The 23,064-nt window shown below is 39.6% G+C and overlaps 1 protein-coding gene across 2 annotated transcripts in view; it reads right to left on the bottom strand.

Moving 5' to 3' along the window:
* The window catches only part of LOC121685572 (LIM and calponin homology domains-containing protein 1-like), a 79,946-nt gene that overhangs the window by 5,435 nt on the left and 51,447 nt on the right, over positions 1-23,064 (bottom strand). For both annotated transcript variants that reach the window (XM_042066176.1, XM_042066181.1), the window contains 2 exons: positions 20,187-20,295; positions 19,973-20,075 (listed from right to left, as the gene is read on the bottom strand). In XM_042066176.1, the coding sequence (XP_041922110.1) occupies positions 19,973-20,075; positions 20,187-20,295 (212 nt within the window). The remainder of the gene's footprint in view (positions 1-19,972; positions 20,076-20,186; positions 20,296-23,064) is intronic.

The following is a 23,064-nucleotide window of genomic DNA, read 5'->3' as shown; positions in this document are numbered from 1 at the left end:
CTGAGACTGGCAGTTGATCCAGGTGGCCGGAACACCTGCCATAGGATTCTAATTGCTTAACGGCCGTATTATGATGTCACAATCGGCAATTTTAAGTCTATGGGGATTTTTAAAAAGTTTTTCTTTAATAGTTTAAAAAGTATAAAAGTTGAAAAGTCATACCAACCCGATCTGTTTGAAGACCTATGTTACAAAGTTTGAATGAAGTTTCTAAGTTAAACTGTTTGCAACATTGAACATTGCGTACGGAAAAAGTGGTAAGCAGGAATAATAATAAGAAGAAGAAGTAGAAGAAGTTGCCTAGGAAGAACAGTACAGTGCATTTTCATGCACTATAATAAGAAGAATTCGGATAACAGTAGAGTGCATTTTCATGCACTCTAATAAGAAGCCTAGGAAGAACAGTACAGTGCATTTTCATGCACTGTAATAATAATAATAAGAAGAAGAAGAAGCCTAGGAAGAACAGTACAGTGCATTTTCATGCACTGTAATAAAATGCCTTGGAATAACAGTACAGTGCATTTTCATGCACTGTAATAATAATAAAATGCCTTGGAAGAACAGTACAGTGCATTTTCATGCACTGTAATAAAATGCCTTGGAATAACAGTACAGTGCATTTTCATGCACTGTAATAATTTGGATAACAATAGAGTGCATTTTCATGCACTCTAATTACAATCCTATGCCAGGTGTTCAGGCCACCTGGAGCCACTGTCTCAGGCTTTAAGCATACAATATGGCTGTATTAAGACTGCAGATCCTGTTCAACTGCTTCCTGTGCCCACAACTGTTTCAAAATAAGTTTAATATAATAATAAGTCCCTTTAAACTATCCAACTTTTTAACTGTTCAACTGTTACTGTAACTGTTTGTCAACTATGACTCCCATCAACTGTATACTCTGCCTTCAACTGTTTCAAAATAAAAGTCCTCACTAGCTAGTTTGCATCATTAGCATTGTTAGCATTTTAGCAAAACTGCTAAAAATGATTAGCTGAGTCACATGGTTAGCATGTTAACATTGTTAACATTTTTTCCAAAACTACTAGAAAACATGAGCTAAGTTAACTAAGTAACTTGGTCAAAATAATTAGCTTTGTTAGCATAACTACTAGCAAACATTAGAGCCATTCCAACTGTCAGTTATCGTCAACTATCTACCTATATAGAGCCTTTAAACTATTTGTCTACCAACACGCATTAAACTATCAGTATGTCAACAACCTTTAAACTATCTACATATAACTTTTAAACTTTCAACATTCATTAAACTATCTGTCTATTAAACTATCTATTAACAACTATCTATTAACAACTGTTAAACTATCTACATTCAACTTTTAAACTGTCTACGTCTAAACTATCAACTTTTTATTAAGCTATGCTATGTCTGTCCTAGCTTCATTTTCATGCACTCGTAATTCCCTGGAATTACATTTTCTAGTTGCTCTTTTGTGATGTCATAATCTAATGTTAAGTCAATGGGGAAATTTTAGTAGTTTTTAATTAATAGTTTAAAAAGTATAAAAGTTACAAAGTTGAAAAATACATAGCTGAAGTCACATAAGTAAGACCTACGCAACGCAGTTTGAATGAAGTTTCTAAGTTAAACGGTTGAAGCTGTATTAAACGCACAAAAAGCGTGAGAAGAATAATAATATTAAGAAAAATTCGGATAACAGTAGAGTGCATTTTTATGCACTCTAATAAGAAGCCTAGGAAGAACAGTACAGTGCATTTTCATGCACTGTAATAAGATAGCCTGGCTAGTGCCACCACTTCTCAATGAGACGTGGTCTGGGAACCAAACGTTCATTTTCTCGTATTTGAAAAAAATGCCCAGATCCGTTTATTGGGTGCCACGGATGTCTATCAAATGCGTCTGTGCATAGCTCATCATCGTCTTGCTTTCCCACCTGTTCTGTGATTGGTTCCCTATCTCAGGCGAAAATTTGCTCCATGGTCTCCAGGCTGCCTTAGCAGCGTGAATCAAATCGCGCGCAAGGCAGCATGGGAACACCCAGGCTAGTAATAAGAAGAAATCGGGTAACAATAGAGTGCATTTTCATGCACTCTAATAATTCAGATAACAGTAGAGTGCATTTTCATGCACTCTAATAAGAAGAGGCCTAGGAAGAACAGTACAGTGCATTTTCATGCACTGTAAAAATGGGAAATGTCTCAGATCCATTGTTTATTGTGTCTGCAAAATTCTAATTTAATGGACAGTGAGGAGCTAGCAGAACTTCAATAATAGCAAGACTTCTATGCTATGTTATGCCATGTCATGCTATGGAAGCACATTCTGTGCATTTTAGAATATCCAAATAGAGATAGTCATATTCGAATAGTATATCTTGAACGGCTAACCGATTATCTTAACGTCAATACACATACAGTAAGCCTAAAACTAAAGGGATCAGTGGGATTAATTGCCTAAAGAATACAGGCTTAGCATCCAAGTTTTACTTTAGCCTTCTACTTGATATGAAGCATATTCAATTTAGCCTACGCACGTTTTTCTTTGTTTCCACGAACTGTGTCTTCTTAGATTCCAAAATGAATCTTTAGTCACTGGAACAGTGTCACCACATGGTTGTTCTTGCTCTACTTTGTTAGTATCTAGTTGTTTTGTAGGAATAGTACGCTTGTATGATCAGTTTCCTTTCTAAAATATTTAGCGAACTCCATCCTCATCAACGAACTTACTATGGCCAATATCTTTGAAATTTAACGGTCTCTGTTTTATTAGGAAGACATGAATTCTGGGTGGATTTGGGCATGCCTCAGACTCGTGGCGTGAGCGAAATTGGAGCGGAACAGAGCAGCATCTCCAGCCTCTAAATTAAAAAGCACTCCGCAATCCAACAAAATTCCATCCGTTCCGCTCCTCGCTCGTTCGCGCTCCGCTCACTAGCTCTGATAGCTGCAAGCAGCCATGAGGGGGCCAAGCAGACTGGAGTTGCATGGCAACATCAAACACATGGTTGTGTAACCAATGAAAGCGTGAAAGCGTTGCTGATATATGAGCCTACTTCCTGATTATAGCGCCCCCTAGTGATCAAAAGATACCAAATGTATTACAGTGGGCAGTGCTTCGACTTGGCTAGCTTCCCTCGCGGTCCGCACGCGGGATCACGCGACTTTAATTTGTATTTTTCCAGTGATGCTGCAACAACCCAAACAACCGGCAGATGTCTCAAGTGAGCAGGGTGTCTCGTAAAAAGAAATGGAGCCTGGAAAACCCTACACAGACTTCACTACAGACTTTAGCAGACTAGTTTAGAAATAATTTAATAGCCAGAAATATGCCTGCCCTGCCCTAATAAAGAAATATTTGGTTAACTGCGAGTGAATCCCGTTTGCAGCCGTAGAAGAAACGCAGGACAAATTAAACATTCTGGTTTTCTCCGAGTGCAACAATGATGGACAGACATCATTTGGAGAAAATATAGAGCATATTAACCTCCGTTGCTCAGCCAAATGCCTTCCTGTTACGTCCTGTTATCACAGAGTTACAGGCGATAAACGATTTTTGATGGTCACAAGTTTACTTCATTAGCGTTTATTTTTTTGATTATTAAAGAGTGTTTTTCATTTAAAGGCTTGACTTCGTGCTTATTCAGTAGAGCATTTAGTGCTCTCCCCAATTCCAGACGTTCACATTGCATGTTTGTTTGTAATGGATGCAACCACGAGATACGCTTGTCATAGGCGCCAATACCGTGTTCCGTCGCTCGAGCACCCACGGAAAACATCGAGCACCCACGTGTGCCAGCTTACAGTCCCGGCTAAATTTCCATTAATTTAAAATCAAGCATTACATTACATTACATTACATTACATTACATTTGGCTGACGCTTTTTTAACCAAAGCGACTAACAACATGGTAAACAGTAAGTTTTAGAACAATTCTCACAATTTTAGGACAGTTTAAAAAAAAAAAAAGCATCGCAGTTAATGTTAAATTCAGCATCTCTCATAATGTGATTGGCTACAGTATATGTTGCTGTCAATCCCCTACTCCATATACTAACCACCAATGAGAGCGTCTCTCGTATGAAAATTCCTGACACTTCCCACCTGAAGAATTAACGCAAGGCTTTGTCGGGTCTTCAGCCCCGAATGTTTAAAATGTATATAGCCCTGAATATCATTTTAAAAGTAGTCTGACAAAGCTTATTGTTTTGTGACACAGCTAAACACTGGTACCTCATAGAACGTCTATAACATAGCCTAGGTGGTCGCAACTCACAAAAGTAAAGCAGATAGAAAGAACTCTGCTTTATGATTGTTGGCTTCTGATGGTATCTTGCTAATTCACTGAACTGAATTAGGTGACACAAATGGTACTGCCTTTATCTTATAACTCCTTGTCTGAGCGACTACCAGGCCCAGGGGCGTCATGCAAGCCAAAATTCAGAGGGGGCACAATCAGGCAATTATTTTCGGGGAGGGGGAGGGGGGGGGGGGGGGGGGGGTGTCATGTTAGCAGTGTTGTAATGTATTGGAGTACAAATACTTCGCTACTGTACTTAAGTAGAAATTTCACGTATCTGTAGGCTACTTTACTTCACTATTTAAATTTATGTCCACTTTCACTTTTACTCCACTACATTTCCTAGATAAAATATATACTTTTACTCCGTTATATTTCCACTAAGCATCTTCGTTACTCGTTACTAAAACAAAAAATTAGAAGAAATGTGTGCAATAAGGGAGGTTTGGCAAATCACTGCTCCTAGATTGCATTACGCACGCTGCGCGCTCTATTTCAGCGCTGTTTGTTGCTATAAAGAAGGAGGACGCACAACTGAAACCGCCATGGAAGCACCTACTGGAGGACCTCCCGTTATCATAGACGACCACCCCGACGATAGTGGTGAACTCGGTGAACAGGGTAGTGGTGAAGATAACGTCATACGCCCGTGGCCGTATTTGCAAGGAATGTTTCTGTACATTGGCAGCTTTCTGTGAAGCTGAACACTCCGCTACCTGCCTCAGCGGCATGTGAAAGGCTATTTAGCATCGCAGGTCTTGTCTTCAGTCCAAGAAGAGTAAGACTGGGCCCGGGGTGGGAAATCGGGAGAATTCCCTGTGGGCCGCTTCACTTTTGGGCCGGTCGAGGAAAAAAATATTGACATTTGTCACGTTAGCCTATCTTTTCTTAAAGTAGGACATGTTCCGCATTCTGTGCATGACACCAATGCAATGCCTCTGCATGGGTTGTAGCCTACGTGAGGGAGTTCTCCCCTCCCAAAAAGATTTGGTTGGGTCCACATAGCCCGTCTTTTCCAAAATGTTTTCTCAGATACAGATAGCCGAGCCGGCCCTACAGTAGACACAAGCGCCAGGAAGGATGGATGGTAGAAAGAGGCCAGGAGAGACTGAGCAGCAGATCAACCAGTCGACCACTGAAAATGATGAGCCCGAAATTAGTGATGAGGAGGCTGACTACAGGGACAAGTAGCGAGGATAAATTAAAGTTATTTAATGTGAGAAAGCAAATACCCTACATGATAAACCTATATGCCTTGTTTGCTCAGAAGAGGGTTGTAGTAAAGGAGTAGGCTAAATCACCAAACAACAATATAGCCTACCCATGCAAAAAACATGTAGCCTAAACATTAGTTCAATATGCCTATTTGTGGAAGCATGGGATAGGCTACATTTCAAAGGCTTTCTTTCTTTCTTTTTTTTCTTTCTTTCTTTCTTTCTTTCTTTCTTTCTGTTTTTGTTAACTTATGGAATAGTGGAATATTTTTTGTTAACTTCTTAGTTGAAGTAAATTATTATATAACCTTTACACATTTGTTGAACCATGGTACTAATAAAAACTACAGGAGAGCTGAAATGTTGCTTCATTTATCCAATTTCCACCACTATGGAAAACGTGGGCCGGTCTTGGGCCTGAAACTCCCAAACACTGAATTCTGGCAACTTTGAAAACCAGCTTCTTTTGAATATGAACAGACACCTTTTCAGTTTCAACTAATGACTGGCATATTAGTAGCTGGACATTGTGGCCTGTGTGTGTGTGTGTGTGTGTGTGTGTGTGTGTGTGAGCGTGAGATGGTGACCTGGGGAGTAAGCCCTAGAAATGTTCATACCACATGACCAAAATTTTCTCCCTACAAGCAGGTCATTTTATTTTTAAAGAAATAAGCTATTTATTTTTCATTTTTACCTAAAGTTCATACAAAAGTGACATTTCTGTTTCTGTTTTTTTTCTTTGATGTCAGCTCTGAAAATATGCTGTTTGTTCTTTGAACTTAAGAGAATTGTGCCTGAAAAGTCCTAGAAAAGAATGTGATTTTGATTTGATGAGTGAGATTAAGAAGATATGGGAACCCTGAATATGCTTTACTATAAGAAAGCCAAAATAAAGTTCAAGATAAAACCGCTTGCTTTTTACTTTTACTTTAAATACTTAAGTACATTAAATATCAGAAAATTACTTTTGATACTTAAGTACAGTATATATCAGATACTTTAAGACTTTTACTTAAGTAACATTCTAAAAAGTAACTTTCACTTCTACCAAAGTCTTTATCTAGTGCGATACTTGTACTTTTACTCAAGTATTGCTTTCTAGTACTTTATACAACACTGCATGTTAGAGGGGGGCCAGAGATTTCTCCCCCTGGAAATGTTTAAATTCTGGCTGCTAAACATACCATTTCAATGCAGTTTGGGAGGGACAGAAATACCTAACAGAGCAAGCACCTATCTGAGGTCTAAGCTAAAGTATCTATTTTGTAAGTCAATGTAAAACACATAGGTTGGTGAAAGAACTGTAAACTCTAATTCAGTTTATTAAAGCATGTTTAGACACACACATTTACACTTGACTACACATGATTTTAAAAACAGTACCATTGCAGTTGTTATGATTTGATTGATATGTGACCTAAGAACAATCTTACATTAAAAAAGTTGCTGAGGTCTGACTTTGTGGTGCTCAGAAATTAAATTATTTTAATCTTAATTCATGTGATGAAGGTCTTTGAAAGAAGTTTGACAGGTTTCAGTGCTGAGTAAGGTTAACACTAAATATTTGAATATTTTACTAGGCTACTCATTTGTAAGTTGCTACCTGCAAATCATGAGCAAGAGACCGGATAATAACCTAAGTTATGAGCCCTCTACATCACGGTCATAGCGATCATTTATATAAAACAACTTTAGACCTCCATTTGATGGGGTAGCCTAGGCCTATACCTTTTCACTACATGGATTAGCTGCCAGAGCTTAAACATTCTGGTTTTCTCCGAGAACGATGATAGACAGACATCATTTGGACAAAATATAGAGCATATTAACCTCCGTTGCTCAGCCAATTGCCTTCCTGTTACGTCCTGTTATCACGGAGTTACAGGCGATAAACGATTTTTGATGGTCACAAGTTTACTTCATTAGCAGTTTATTTATTTTTTTGATTATTAAAGAGTGTTTTTCATTTAAAGGTTTGACTTCGTGCTTATTCAGTACAGCATTTAGTGCTCTCCCCAATCCCAGACGTTCACATTGCATGTTTGTTTGTAATGGATGCAACCGCGAGATAGGCTATGCGTTTGACGGCAATGAGTTGTTAACAGACATGAACCAAGACATATAGCCCAGCAGCAATCTAGGGACTGTTCGTTATTTATTGAAGGGGCCACCGGAGGAATTTTGAGTGCTTCAGTCAAAAGTTGCATGACCCTTTCTTGCCTGCTAGAAATTGTTCAATGACCCTCCGACAGAATTGTTAAAAAAGACATGCCCCTCCCCTGCCAATTGTCGCTGTCTTCCACCCGCGCCACAGCCACACACTGTGATAACGTTCTTAAATCAATCTTTCCCGTGAGCTTGCATGCTACCAGTCCTTCCTTTTCAAATGTGTTGCGTCTGTTTGCACAATTTCACAAATAATCATATGTGATTAATAATATGACAAATAATCCCTGTGCACGGGGACCGAAACAATGCATGCCAACTTTTTCCGTGTTTATCACGTATTTTAACTTTCCCCCGCTGTCTTGCCGTTTTAATGTTTTCCCGTAGAATATCCCATATTTTAATACTCTCATAACAGCCCTGCCATCGGGCCTGTCTCTGTGTTGCCCTGTTGCTACCCCTTGCCCTTCCAACGAAACAGATGTCTTCAAATCATCGTTTTCCTTGCTTGAAGGTGATAGTTAGAGTGATGTTAACCTATTTAAGTTTAACGGCGTGATTGTCGTGAGAGCACGATTCATTGGCGCTTGCATGTTCGGCCTTATGTCTACGTGCGCACCTGAGGCTACTCAGCTAGAGAAAGAATTTCCCCTGTTTGTATGCAAGTTGGCCTACCATAACTTACCAACTCTGCACTGTAGACCCTAACTGGCTATTTATATTTTTCTGTGAAATAAGCAAATGTATTTGTTCAACTTTATGAAGCAGAATTACGCATAGGCTACTTGGAACATAATACATTTGACAAAGGACAGGTGTATGTTGCTAGTGACAAAATATGAACTTTCAGTGTTTTACGATGTCTTTGTCATGGGGAAGTGTTTTTCCCCATGCATTTATTCTAGGTTACTGTCAGTGACTGCCGTGAGAGAAGCGGGTTCTGTGTTTCGTTCATGTCAGTGACTGACGCGAGAGAAGCGGGGTCTGTGTTGTGTTGCGTTAATTTATTTTCATTGGGCATACCGTGCGGTGCCGTCCACAGCTCTTCAGTTCTGACAAAGCCAAAATTACTCCTTTTGAAACAATGAGTGCAGGATGCGTGTTTGTATGGTTATATTGCTTGACGGGGGGATCCCAAGCAGCTTTCAGCCATACGGCTACTTTGAGAACATTTCAATTCACCCGACAGTAATATTCAAAATGTTGAAAACTATTTTGGCATAGCCTATAAAGCAGTTTAATTAAATGGAATGTTCGTTGTAAACAAACGAGCTACTTGGTGAGGCTTGGCCTCACAGATGCGCTCGTGCCTTAGATGGCAGGAAAAATCTTCACGATAGGCCTATTAACTAACCACCCGATTCACGTTGGCTGTGGGGAAGGGGGGCCATCAGACATTTGTGCCCAGTTTATCCGGCCCTGCCCCCAACAAATCACACCTTCCCACCTCTGACAGCTTAAAAGAAGTCAAGAGGACTCCTTACTCACAGACCTATTCACAAACCTGCGGCATTTTGCCATGTTTTGAAATTCTATGCAGCTACAGGAGCTTCCAATCGTGAGGAAACAATTTTGCATTGTAGGCATAACTAACATGCAATAACGCCGCCAACAACAACCAAAACTAGGCTAATCATTGTCAACATGTAAATTAAATGTAACATTATTGTGAATCAAATTAAAATGTTCTCTTTTGCAAACGTAGGCATAGTAACATAATAATTTAATAATGTTACAAAGATACTACATCAATCCGTATGTTTCATTAGGCTACTAGGCTATTTGTTTTGCCTTGATTCATTTAGGCTAGGCCTTTTTATTCAGGGGCCGTATTCACAAAGAATTTAAAGGCTAAAAGTAGCTCCTAACTGGCGAATTTAGGAGCAACTCCTAAAAATAATGGTCGTGTCACTCCTAACTTTAAGACTCCTAATTTTTTCACAAAAAGTAATTCCAAGCATTTTAGACCTAAAAGTAGCACCTAAGTCTGGGACAGCTTAAGAGAGGACTCCTAACTCACTAAGACCTATTCATAAACAGCTTTTTTGTGGCATTTTACGTTGCGATGTTTTGAAATGCGTAGCCTATGCGCAACAGAAGCTTCCAATCGCGAGGGAATAATTTTGCATTCATAAAAGGGATGCAATAACGCCACCAACAACAACCAAAACTACTCATTGTTAACATGTAAATGAAATGTAACGTTTCATTGTGAATCAAATTACAATGTTCTCCTCTTTGCAAACGTAGCCTAGGCATATGGTGACAGATTAATTTAATAATGTTGCAAAGGTATGCTACTGCATCAATCCATAGGCCTATGTTTCATTAGGCTACTAGGCTATTTGTTTTGCCTTACTCTTTATTCATTTAGGCTAGGCCTTTTTATTCAGTTATTAATCATCTTCCGTCCTTCGCACTACTTGTGTAGCGCACGCATTCTCCGACCTGTCACCTGTCACTCATCATTGGAAGAGAGGTGTTTGGAATTCCCGCGTTACAATCGTCAGCCAATCAAGGTGGTCACTTCAGTCAAGCTTGTGCATGAGTAATGACGTCATCCATAGCCACGAAGACTCACTCCTAGTTTAGGAGTTGTCTGAAAGGCTTTGTGAATAACTTTTAAGAGAAAACTCCAAGCTAAAATCTTTAAGTGCGATTTAGGAGTAGCCTACTCCTAGTAGTAAGATAAAAGCCTTTGTGAATAGCCTACGGCCCCAGTTATTCATCATCTTCCGTCCTTGTGTAGCGCACGCATTCTGAGACCTGTCACCTGTCACTCATCATCGTAAGGGAGGTGTTTGGAATCATGCCCGCGTTACAATCATCAGCCAATCAAGGTGGTCACGCTTGCCCATTTCCCCAAATTAATGGTCGAATATTATTGATGATCATTGTTATTTAAGAACATGCAGTGTGCGTAAGGTACCAAAAACATCTTGCTCGTAAAAAAGCATCATAACGCACATTCTGGCGGGTCTGTTATTTACTGTAGGCTGCGCAAACCACAGGCCTTTATTTTGGGCAAGCCTGCATTCATTCATTCATTCATTCAATCTTTATTTATTCTCGGAGGGTCATTGAGGGAAGCCCTCATTTTCAATGAAGCCGAGATTACAGAAGCGAAGCAAAGCGCTCCACAAACAAGACAACATTTGAGGCCTTCTGTTGAAGAATTTTATATAAAGCCTGCGCTAACAGTAATCCTCCTGCCCCTGATAGGCCTACCACAGCTGTGGATAGTGTGGAATGTTCAAGTAATAACACAATCCAATGTGTGTCTCAATTGTCCCCCGCTGACCACCTCACACATTTCTCTAGATTTTGCAACGAACTTACATGACACAATGCCATAAAATATGCCAGTTTTAGGACACAGAATAATGTTTGTAATGATACCAGGTAGGCCTACGTTTAACAGTAACAAGTGTAATGAGCTATTCATTGTCGAAGGTGCATGGTGAAGTGAAATTCTTACTTTGGAAAACAAACATTTGCCGATATCATCGCCGATCATCAGAATATTGCAACAGATTCTGTGTTCTGGACTGCAGGTAACTTGTTAAGCCAGTGGTTCTCAAACTTTTATTTCATTCCCCACTTTGATCAAGGGGCATGACTGATGATAGTGGAGATAACGTGTTATCCCGAGGCTTTTGCAAGTCAGCATCTTCGACGGTAGTCTATTGAAAATATAAGTTTTCGATGTCCCAAACGGAGAGCCATACTTTATTGTTTTTAACGATCTCTATGCTACTCACAAAAATGTAGGCATGGGGACATGATGAAGTAGGCTATCCAACTGTCGTGTGTTAAATTATTGTGATTACGAGCCAGTGGTTTTCAAACATTATGCGTCACTCGGACATCTAACTAAATGCAACAGGCTCATATCGTCCTCGCATTCGCAAAATGAGGACCAGTGTTTTGTCAAATTGCAAATAGCTATTCGTTTTAACGATTTTTTATGATAGTATGAAGTGCTTTTTGTATAGGCTACTATCTTAATCTTGGGATATGGGGAGGGAAGTGGCGCGTCTGCAGTCAGCCAAATATGAATGTAATTCTGCGGCATAAAGCAGATGTATTTGTTTATTGTACAGAAAAATAAAAATTACCTGTCAAGCAGTCAATTGACTACATTGCAGTCAAGAAGTAGGGCAAATTAAGACACTGTTTTGATTTGCGTAGTTGCGTTACCCCCAACACTGACAATAACATAGACAGCAAATTAAAATATTTTTTCGTTTTGTGGAGCGGCACTGGTAGGCTATCACAAGCAGATTTCGATTTTTGCTACCACCGTGTAGTCAAGCCTTAAGCCATACCCAAATAGCCTTAATCGAGGTAATGTTTAATTACGATTTATTTTGTTATTGAATTCGTAGGCTGGGATTCCTAACAATTACATTTAAAGGTAGCCTAGCCTCCTGCTTTTTCAGAAGGGGCGGCAGTCAGGCTACTGACAGAGCGATGTACAGTGGCAGAGCGATGCACAGTGGCTGAAAGTGGTACTAAAGCTTCACGCAGCTTCACGCCTCGTAATGCGCGACTGAAGTGGCCATTTGAAAGCGATGCCCACTGTACGTGAAGAGAACAAGTGGAGAAACATCCAACGTAATGCCTTGCACCTAATGTTATTAGGTTGAATTTTGTAGTTACTGCAAATTTAACACCCTCGTTTCTATGAAACTGGAAACAAATGAACCAGGAGACTGCTAAATATTTGTAATATTTGTAAGAGTAGCCTAGACTACGTTACACTGACACCATGTAGGCTAACGTTATGCTCTGAATTCGTGGCCAACATCAAATCCATAGTTCTAACTATTTGATCACCAAGTCAAAATTTCCTGGTCAACTACAAATAATTCCACTACTTTTTATTGCTTAGCTAGACTACTTACCACTTCAACACCATTGACTGTATCTGTTTAAACTGTAACTGTAACAGTTCAACTGTTCAAACTGTAGCCTAAAGTTAACTGTAACAGTCCAACACAAGCAAAACATTGCGAGCTCAATACACGTGTGAGTTTTTACGGGAACATACACAGACACCAATTTTAGGAAAAGGGCTGATGTTGACCGGTCTTCAGCTATTTTGCTACGGTTTATTACACATCCAGAAGAATACATTTGAGTCGTTATAGGCTCTGGCTTATTATGGAGCATAATAGGAACAAAGTTATGATCAAAAAAATTATCAGGGAGGAAATATCCGAGGGGGCACGTGCCCCCTTTATTTCAATGGGCATGACGCCACTGACCAGGCCTATGCTTTTGAAAAGTCAGATGTTCGCTGACAAAGACATTCGACAATTAAGAATGTTTATTGACTTGAAAAATACGCTAATTTTTGCAAACTCCCTTCATTCAACCCTTGAAGACATTGCGGTCTGGTGCGCTATGTAGATCGTTTCTCGTACCATTTAATTTCTCAGAATTTAGGTCTACTAGGCCTACAATAATGTCATCACCAAATACATCTTTTATTTTTAGTTGATCAACCACAAAGAGTAGCATAGGCCTACTGTGCACAGTGCACTGACGACTGTAGCAGCCCAAGGTAACCAGTTGTTGTAGATGAAGGGCAACCACTTGTTTCAGATAGCCTGGACAACATGTTACCTGTGTTGCCTACGTTATTAATTGATGGTAGCCTACAATAGTTAATTGTATCGCGTAACATATTACTTGGCTCAAAGAGTAGGGAATCAGGCTGGAGAGAGTCACGTGTGTGTTGCTTTTGTGGGATCGAATCCAGTTTAATGCTAGTTTTCAAAACATATTTTTTTTTACATGTCTTTTGTCTGAGTGGCTGTAATGTAGCCGGGAGCTCATGGCGTATGAAAAGCCACTTCAAACCGCCTAAAACAACTTGTTTGTGAATGTCTGACAACTGCTGCAGCGCATGCACGCGCAAGGAAACCAGTAGGTGGAGAAACCAGAAGGCACACAACACCGGAACGATTTTAAGTAGGGCTGTCAAAATTGCTCAAAAATTACGTTCGAATATCCCCTCTAAAATATATTGGAATATCTAGGCTATATTATTTGCGCATTATGTCAGTGACGCGCATCATGTTATCTGTTTTTAATTTTTTGTATGGTTATTGCTTGACAGGGGGGATCCCAAGCAGCTTTCAGCCATAAGGCTACTTTGAGAACATTTCCTAAGTCACCCAATACTGATATTCAAAACGTTGAAACTATTTCGGCATAGCCTATAAGCAGTTTAATTAAATGTAATGTTAGTTGTAAACAAACGGGCTACTTGGTGAGGCTTGGCCTCACAGATGCGCTCGTGCCTTAAATGGCAATAAAAATCTTCACGATATAGGCCTATTAACTGACCGCCCGATTCACGTTGGCTGGGGGGCAGGGGGGGCCATCAGACATTTGTTCCCAAGGGTCTATGAATTGTTAATCCGGCCCTGCCCCCAACGAACGCAACTTTCCACCTTTGAGACAGCTTAAAAGAAGTCGAGAGGACTCCTAACTCACCTACTTACTGTAGGCTGCGCAAACCACAGGCCTTTTTTTTGGGCAATCCTGCATTCGAGGCAGGCCTTCTGTTGAAGAATTTTATATAAATCCTGCGCTAACAGTAATCCTCCTACCCCCCGCTACCACAGCTGTGGATAGTGTGGCATGCTCACGCTTTATGTCTCCTTCTTGCAAACTAGGTCTATAGCCCAACCATTTACGTCTTCAAAAAATAACAACTTGCCAGATATGCCTTCATATCTTTGGGCTTCATTCAGCATTTTGTTCTTCCACTGGAAATTACTCTTCTACATTTGCTGCCTGCTGCATCCTTTCTGTTTGTATTGTTTAGAAAACGTTTGACGTCTTGAGTTAATGCATTAAACATTGTTTGCTGGTAACCAGCCACAAATAGCCTACAGATTCTTGCGTGCGTACATTCTCTATTCTCTCCCAAATGTGCCCGTTCTATAGGCTGGCCAAGTGCGTAATTCTGCGGCATAAAGCAGATGTATTTGTTTATTGTACAGAAAAATAAAAATAACCTGTCAAGCAGTCAATTGACTACATTGCAGTCAATAAGTAGGGCAAATTACGAAACCAAAACGTGGGTCATAGTTGTCTAAGCCTCTGCTGTGAGGCCAAACCCATGAACAAAGACGCATTGATATCTGCAATAGAGGTTTTTTTGGCTAAACAAACTCACAGCCGAACATTGCAATAAATACATAGACCATCTGGACAACGTCATCAACAGAGTCATAGCACTGAAGGGAGAGACAACTGGCATGTGATCTCCCCACGGGCCAATGGATATACAAGTTTTCTCCTGTGCCTACGATATTTAATCCAGTGTTTTGTCAAGTTGCAAAATGCTATTCGTTTTAACGAATTTTTATGATAGTATGAAGTACTTTTTGTATAGGCTACTATCTTAATTGCTTTATACTCAATACTTGACCAATGGCTATTGCATTTGTCTATTGAAAGTGAGAATGTGGCAAGTGATCTACTGTATAGGCTTCATAAAATAAAATAAACAGATTGCTAATGGCTTACAAGCTGATCTGGGGTGCGTTTCCCGTACAACTACGGAGGTTAGCTTTTTACTAACAGGATGCATCGTTCAACTAACCAACATGTAAGTTACGACTGTTTCCCAAAACAGTCGTACTTACATAGTACTTTGTAAGTTTGGACCATGATTTCCAAACTTCAGTAGTCTGAACTAAGGTGGTTAATGACGTTTAGTAGCACGTGAACGGGCACCTGCACATAATTCTGTGCCGCATTGCGTTAAGGCTGGCAGATGACAGCCGCTGTTGCGCAGCAGTTATCAGTCCCCTGTCCAAGAGTTCGAATCTGGGTTAATATTTTGACAACAATATTGACGTCGTTGGTTACCTAAGTTTATCTTTTGTGCAGATCATATAATCAAAATTGTACAGAAAAATAAAAATGACATGTCAAGCAGTCAATTGACTACATTGCAGTCAAGAAGTAGGGCAAATTAATTTACGAAACCAAAATGTGGGTCATAGTTGTCTAAGCCTCTATTGCGTAGCATGTAAAAAACGTCGCCAGATAGTATTAAATCGGCAACAACATTGTTTTCTGCAGAAGCCTACCCAAAGCTACAGATTAATTCTGAACAGTTATTTCTCTACTGGCCGAATTATCACACCACTGTTTTGATTTGCGTAGTTGCGTTACCCCCAACACTGACAATAATGTAGACAGCAAATTTCGATTTCGATTTTCGTTACCACCGTGTAGTCAAGCTTTAAGCCAAACCCAAATAGCCTAAATCGAGGTAATGTTTAATTATGCATGATTTATTTTGTTATTGAATTCGTAGGCTGGGATTACTCTCGGCAACAATTATGTTTAATAGTAGCCTCCTGCTTTTTCAAGTGGTACTAAAGCTTCACGCCTCGTAATGCGCGACTGAAGTGGTCATTTGAAAGCGATGCCCACTGTATGCGTCCTCATGATAGGGTCCAAATATGAGATATAAATTCAGTTCCTGTTTGGCGTCTTGGCTGATTTCGATTTCCTGTGATGGGCGAATGCTTTTATATGGCTTCAAAAAGCAAGATATTTGTGATGCTTGGGCTGAGTCAAATTTGGCGAGGACTGGAATTTGTGACCAGTGAAAATATTTTTGTTTTTCTGACAAAATCCGTAACGGCAAAACACCTTTTTGCTAGTTGCAGCGACCCCTAGGTCAAAGTGGGGTCCCGAATCCATATACCAAGTTTGGTTTCTATATATGTGTAATCTGTGATTATAGCCCCCCCCCCCAGTGGTCAAAAGACACCAAATGTATTGTGCGTCCTCGGAATGGGGTCCGGAGTCCATGTACCAAGTTTGATTTCTATACATGAAAGCGTTGCTGATATATGAGCCTACTTCCTGTGATTATAGCGCCCCCTAGTGGTCAAAAGATACCAAATGTATTGTGCGTCCTCAGGAGAGGGTCCCGAGTCCATGTACCAAGGTTGGACATCATACATCAAAGCCTTGCTGAGATATTAATTCACTTCCTGTTTGGCGGCTTCGTGACTGATTTCGATTGGCTGTGATGGGTGAACACTTTCGAAAATCAAAAATCCTTTCTGTAACTTTTGTGAGGCATGGTCTGAAGATCATGTACGTCAAGTTTCATGAAGATCGGACAAAATTTGTGACGTGAAACTTTCCTGAAACTTTTCAGGTCCCAATGTTTAAAAAATCATGAAAAAATCTATTGTGTGCATGCACTGAGTGTGTTTGTGCAAAGACAGAGAGTTGGCTTCTTTCATGTGATAAGCATAATTGTAAAATAGTAATCTTATTCAGCTCTCTGTCTAAGAATTCAGCTATATAGTAGTAAGCAATTTGTAGAAAGTGCATCATATCAATAAATGGTGGTTTGCTACAGTGGGTACTAGTTAAAAATGGACACTTCATTCACGAAAAACGTGACTCACGCAGCTGCGTGAAATGTAAGTACAACTGCAGCCGCTTGGGGGCAGCATAAGTCCACTGTGGCGTTCCACGGTCGAACCGGACAGAGCGTTCGACAGCAAGGGCTGTGATTGGCCGAGTTTTTAGTGTGTTGTTTGTCAGTGTGTTTTTAGCAGCCCCTGCAACATGCTAGTCCACTGTAGCCTATAAGTTTTGTACATAATGTCAGACATAGTATTGGATTCAGTGGCAGGATTTCTTGATTGTACAGTGCCTCTCTCTCAGTAATGTTTTAAAATGAGAGCTTCGTCAGCTGGCAATAGGCTACTTTGTCGGCAGTCATGAGAAGTTTGCTTGCTAACAGAACATAATGCTGCCCAGAAACTTTGTGAATAGTTCTGAATTTTTTTACTACACTAACAAGGTTGAAATATAGCCTTTGCCTACAGCATCTCCTTAACAGTAATGTTAACAAAATGACAGCATTCATATGACAAAAGAAAATGAATTCGGTCACTCAAGGCTGTAGAGCAACCAGTGTACAGTCCTACCAATAGGCCTACTCGAAGCAGCTAGCGTTGTCTGACGGTCGAGTGGGTTAATGCACGTATTTCAAGAGCAGGTCTGCAACTTTCAGGCAGTCCTGAGTTCGAATCCAGGCAGGAGTAATGATGCGATGTTTTTCTTTAGAAATCTTTTTATTGAATCAAAGTTGTAGCCTACTACAGACAGTCGATGAGGTGTTCTGAAGTAGCCTAGGCTTAGGCTGGGTGTAGGCTACTTTGAAACTTCTGCGGGGTAATGGGAGCATTTGCTTTTAAAACATAACTTGCATCTTTCCATTCCAACCATTATTAGGCCTAGGCCTATTTTTATCATTTTTTTTTTTTTGCAAGGTGTTGCTCCTGGCAAGACTTGTTTATAAGACGTTTGGTGATTAATAGCTGTTTTTGGGACACGTTAAACTTTCTTTATAATGAGCACATACGGGGAGTAGAACGACTTGTTGCCGTTTTGGGACATTAGGCCTAAGCTACGTTAAGCTTTTTCATGTTAAGAATTTTATGCCCTTAATTTATTTATATATTTAGGCTACTTGCGCAAACCCTGGATACTTTTATTGCCACACAACAATATTGGTGGTATTTGTTGTTACATTAGCTTCAGAAAGCACCGCTTCAGAAAGCTGCACTGCTTGTGAAAGAAGGGGGTGGGGTAGGGGAGCTTGCAGCCAAGTGTTGCAGCCAAGAAAAACACTTTGAGGATAAGCGCAGCGCAGCAGCAGTTTGTGACGTTGTTTATTAGTGTAACCTCATGTATGAAAACTAGTATTTGTCAGGCAATACTACTTTAAAAAGTAGTATTGCCGTGGCAATACTGGTGACGGCGGCCATGAGACAGTAGAATGTAGAATGTTCATTATTTCAATAAACACGTTTTCTCTGAAGCACTTTCCCGACTTTGTCTTTCTATACATATTATGGAGATAGGGTATTAAACTAGATTTAACTAAACAAATGTAACTAAGTAAACTGATTGTTTACTCTACAGTAGGCTATGTTCTCCCTCTCAGGCTGTACAGTAGGCCTATTGAAAGTAGGCTAATGAGCGTAATAGACACATTAACGCTTCCAGTCTAATGACTTTCACACATGATTTGAATGATTTACAGTAGATACATTAGCGCTCCACGTGTAGAGACTGCAGAATACAATGTGTGAATGGTGTTCAATGATTTGCCAATATAATAGTCTTCTGCTGGTTTGCATGTAGCCTACATGTTTTCAGCCTTTATTGGTTAAATTACCATTTTTATTATGAAAATATTTCTAAAACTTCAAAAACTCAGTGTCTACAACTCAGTGTCATTCAGACTCAACCCTCTTGTTGCTTGCTTGGTGCTTTGATATCTTTTTCGTTGTCGTTTGAACGTCGGCAAGCAGGTGTGCTGTTGTTTGGGTTAAACAAAATGAAAATGCATTTTTTTCAGAATCTTCGCTGCGCCAGTTCCATTGATTATAGCAGAAAACGTCTTTGACTTAACGTGTCCGTCTCTCTGGTGTCCAGTCTCCAAGTGTCTCATGCGCTATCGTTACACTATCAAATCTATAAGTAACCGTGACAAATAGGGTATAAGATATATAAACTCACGCTATTGTATTATCATATATGTTTGGTAATGGCTCAACTGTCTCTGATTGTTCTACGGACTTGGACTGACAAGTGCCACCTTGAGGTTGTTTGTGTCAACTGCAGTTTGTGCCATTTCTGCTGAGAATATGGTGCGCGATTCATGCGTGATTCGTGCGCGATTCATGCAGGAAACCGTCCAAACTTAACTGATACCCACTGTACCATTGGTTTGGCAGTCCTGGGTAACATTACAGTCTTTTTTGCCATGATGTAATTGTGATTCCGTATTTGAGTAACACCTGGAGAAAATAAGCCAGATCACAGCATTCTGTTAAGCAGCATATTTGTATATTTGTAAAGTAGGTCTATTGAAAAATGATTGGGCTGAACTACCTAGCTCCACTTTAGTCTCCTACCACCTACTATTGTTATACATTCAGACAGAAAAAAACAATGAAAAAAGTAGGACTACAGTTGTTTACCGGTAGTGAACACCAGAAACCAATATTGGTTTAAATGTGAAAGGTACCCAGCCCTAAGCTGGACACATCATTTTGTTCATCACACCCACATTTGCTTATATGGGTACAGGTACATTTGCTATATAAACAATGCGTGCGCCAGTCAGAAAAATTATATCTCCATTGGTCACAAAGTCGCAAAAACACTTAAAACATAAGAACAGTAAGAAAGGGATACAAGCATAGGTTCTCAAATAATCAACAAGAGGCTTACTTTTTAGTTGCACATAGCATGAGCTACAGTAGAGCTGTCCATTTTTTATTCTGACCTCAGTCCCAGCTTCTGATCCACCAAGTTCAGACTGGCAATTGTTGCACTATGATGAAAGAGGGGAGTGTGAAAGTCATTGGGGCATCAGTGGTGAATGGCAATACATCTCTGAGAAATATGTATGTGAAAATGTGTTCAAAGCAGTCTGACCTCTCACCTTGAAACAAGTCAAATGATAACACAGCACCAGTGACTCTATGATCATGGCTGCTCCTTTGCCAAGGGGTTTGTGACAGGATGAACAGATTTTCTTGCCACTGACTGACCTGTGTCACAAATATTAAGAAATAAGAAGAGTGTTGCGTAAGTCCATGGCTGATGACCAGTATTTACCCATTAATATCTGGTAAGGTGCAGACACTACCCTTGATAAAAATCACTCTTACAGACAGTTGAATCATGTCTGAAACTTTTGTAGCATGAACTCATGTATAACAATAAACAATATAACAATTCTGGTCATTGTAAGTGCCACACACACATATTATATATTGTTTTTTTTTCAGCAGAGTCTAGGCTATCCAGATCTGCCATCATTTCATGTATTAGTACTAGCATTGATTTTATTTTGATTTTTAAATAATTAAAATATAAAAATCATATTATAAAAAATATTATATTTTGACCTGTATCTCACCACAGCAAGCTCATAGCTCTACATGCATTTCATGTGTGTGTAGGGCAGACTGTCCTGAAACGGGCAATATAATTGCCATGTTGGAGGGATACTCTGGGGCTGAGCAATTTACAGAAATATGTGGTGTGTGATTTACAGAAATAAATGCCATTTTTTATTTAGCGATGAAAAATGACCATTCTGCGCTCCATATCTGTGACACGAACTGATCTGACCTGACTTGACCCAAGTTTGCCTGTTAGCATGTGTGACTATGGTGTATGCACTCATGATGATTCTCAACTTTTTACTGCATTACCATGAACAAAGTAAAGGCAAAAAAGGTGTTTCTTTGTTTAACAAATTGGGATGCAATGTGAGCCTTGAATTGGATGCCATGCAGGAATTTGCTAGGATCTCAAAACCGGATTATGAACATGTTTTGCCATAGAGAAACACACCATAGCGTTGGATTATAAACATGCTTTGCCACAAAAACGTGGGGTAAGTCCAGCTATATGAAGTTATTATTTTGCTGTCACTTCGTCTGTTTTATAACCCAGAAGGATGTATTTGGTATCAAATGATAGCTCTGTGTCACCTCTTTCATCTAACATACATGGCATATATATCCGATCACGGGTCCGCGAGTAATTACTCTGAGAGTAATGGGTGTGCAGCGTTGGTTTGTGTACATGACGTTAATATTTTGCAGTCACTTCGTCTGTTTTTATAAGCCATAAAGATCGATATCCATGGTACCAATGGATAGCCCTGTTTCCCCTCTTTCATCTGATATGCTTGCCATATCTATGCGATCACGGGTTCGCGAGTAATTCAAACGAGAGTAATGGGTGCGCAGGTGAACGCAGAGAAGTATAGACTGTAAATATGATGCAATTTGATTTAATTTCATGATTTTTTTTCATTTTCATACTTGATCGTACAGACAAGTGCGTAGTCTCTTTGGAAAGCCCCACTTCTTCTCTGTCATAAAATAAAGGTTTTATCTCGTTGTGATGAACAGTCGCGAAGCAATGTAACAGAGAAGAAAGGGTGTGTTTTTTGACGCACTTTGCGTCAATCGGGTTCTAAGGGTTAAAAGACACTTCTTAACATACAAGTCGGTTGTTCTCGTAATGTGTACATAAGTAACAAATCCGGTTGAAGTTTGAAATTATTGTAAATCTCATAATCTTAACCCTGCCATTATATCTGACAAAATAAATGTAAATAGCCCAGTTTGTGATAGCCCACAATTATTGCTGCAGGTGTTGTTTGATAAATGATTTAGATCTTAGAAATATGCGCTAGTATCTCCCTGCAATGCCGAAACTGAGCCATTTGGAGCACAATTTTAGAAATGGCAGAGGTTTGTTAGTGGAAAGTGATAATCTGACCTTCCTCTTACTTTTCGCTTTTAGTTCAATTTACATGTAATTAAGTTAAGTTACTGTATTTGTCCTGAAGGAGATTTGTCCTCTGCATTTAACCCATTCGGGGGTACTGTACATAATCACACACACACACACACACAAAAGAGGTGGGTAAACTATGAATTCTGTGATCAGGCGGACCACGACCCAGTCACCGGTAAGGCGGACCACGGTATATCAGTGTGTATCCTGACCACATTGCTATAGCCTACCATTTAATGGTACCAAGGGTATCGCTGGGTGTTTCCTCATAAGCCACACAATCGCTATTCAATTCCTATATTAATCTAAGTTCATTGTTAACTTGAGAAGGAACTAGATGTACCGCATAGCGGTACAAAATATGACCGCCGCTCAGTCCTGTACATCCATTCCGCGAAAATAAATCACACTTCAATTTGTCTCCATCTTTTACTCCATCCCCCACTCTTGAAACTTTTGTGTATGCTTGTTTGGCATGCCTGAGTGTGTGTGTGCGGCTCCACAGAAAGTAGCCTACTTGTGCTGAAAAGGTGAATAGATTGTAGAATAGCCAAAGAAGATGTAGCATTGTTATAAAACCTTTAAAATCTCTAAACAATCACAAGTAGGGCAGGTCATCACAGTTCATCCATTGCAACTGGATTGATGAAAGGTCACTTACACCTGTAGGCTACATTGTATTTGGGAAAAGCAAAAGGTATCAGCATAATGTTATTTATTTATTTATTTATTTTTTATGTATTTATAAACAAAAACATCTCTGTCAGTTCCATGCCGTTTTCAACAGCTATCAAAAACAAAGGTCATTTTTGGATGGATGGATTTTTTGTGAATATTTCTTCTTCTACATAAGATTTTAGTCATCTTTAGTTCATGTAATACTTTATTGTCAATGCACAAATTAAGTAACAGTAGTCTGAAACGTTATTGTTAATGCACAAATTAAGTAACAGTAGTCTGAAACGAAATGCTGTTTTACATCTAACCAGTGGTGCAAATAA

The sequence above is a fragment of the Alosa sapidissima genome, chromosome 2 (assembly GCF_018492685.1).
Source record: "Alosa sapidissima isolate fAloSap1 chromosome 2, fAloSap1.pri, whole genome shotgun sequence".
Taxonomy (NCBI): Eukaryota; Metazoa; Chordata; class Actinopteri; order Clupeiformes; family Clupeidae; genus Alosa; species Alosa sapidissima.
This window is presented reverse-complemented; position numbering and strand designations above follow the sequence as displayed.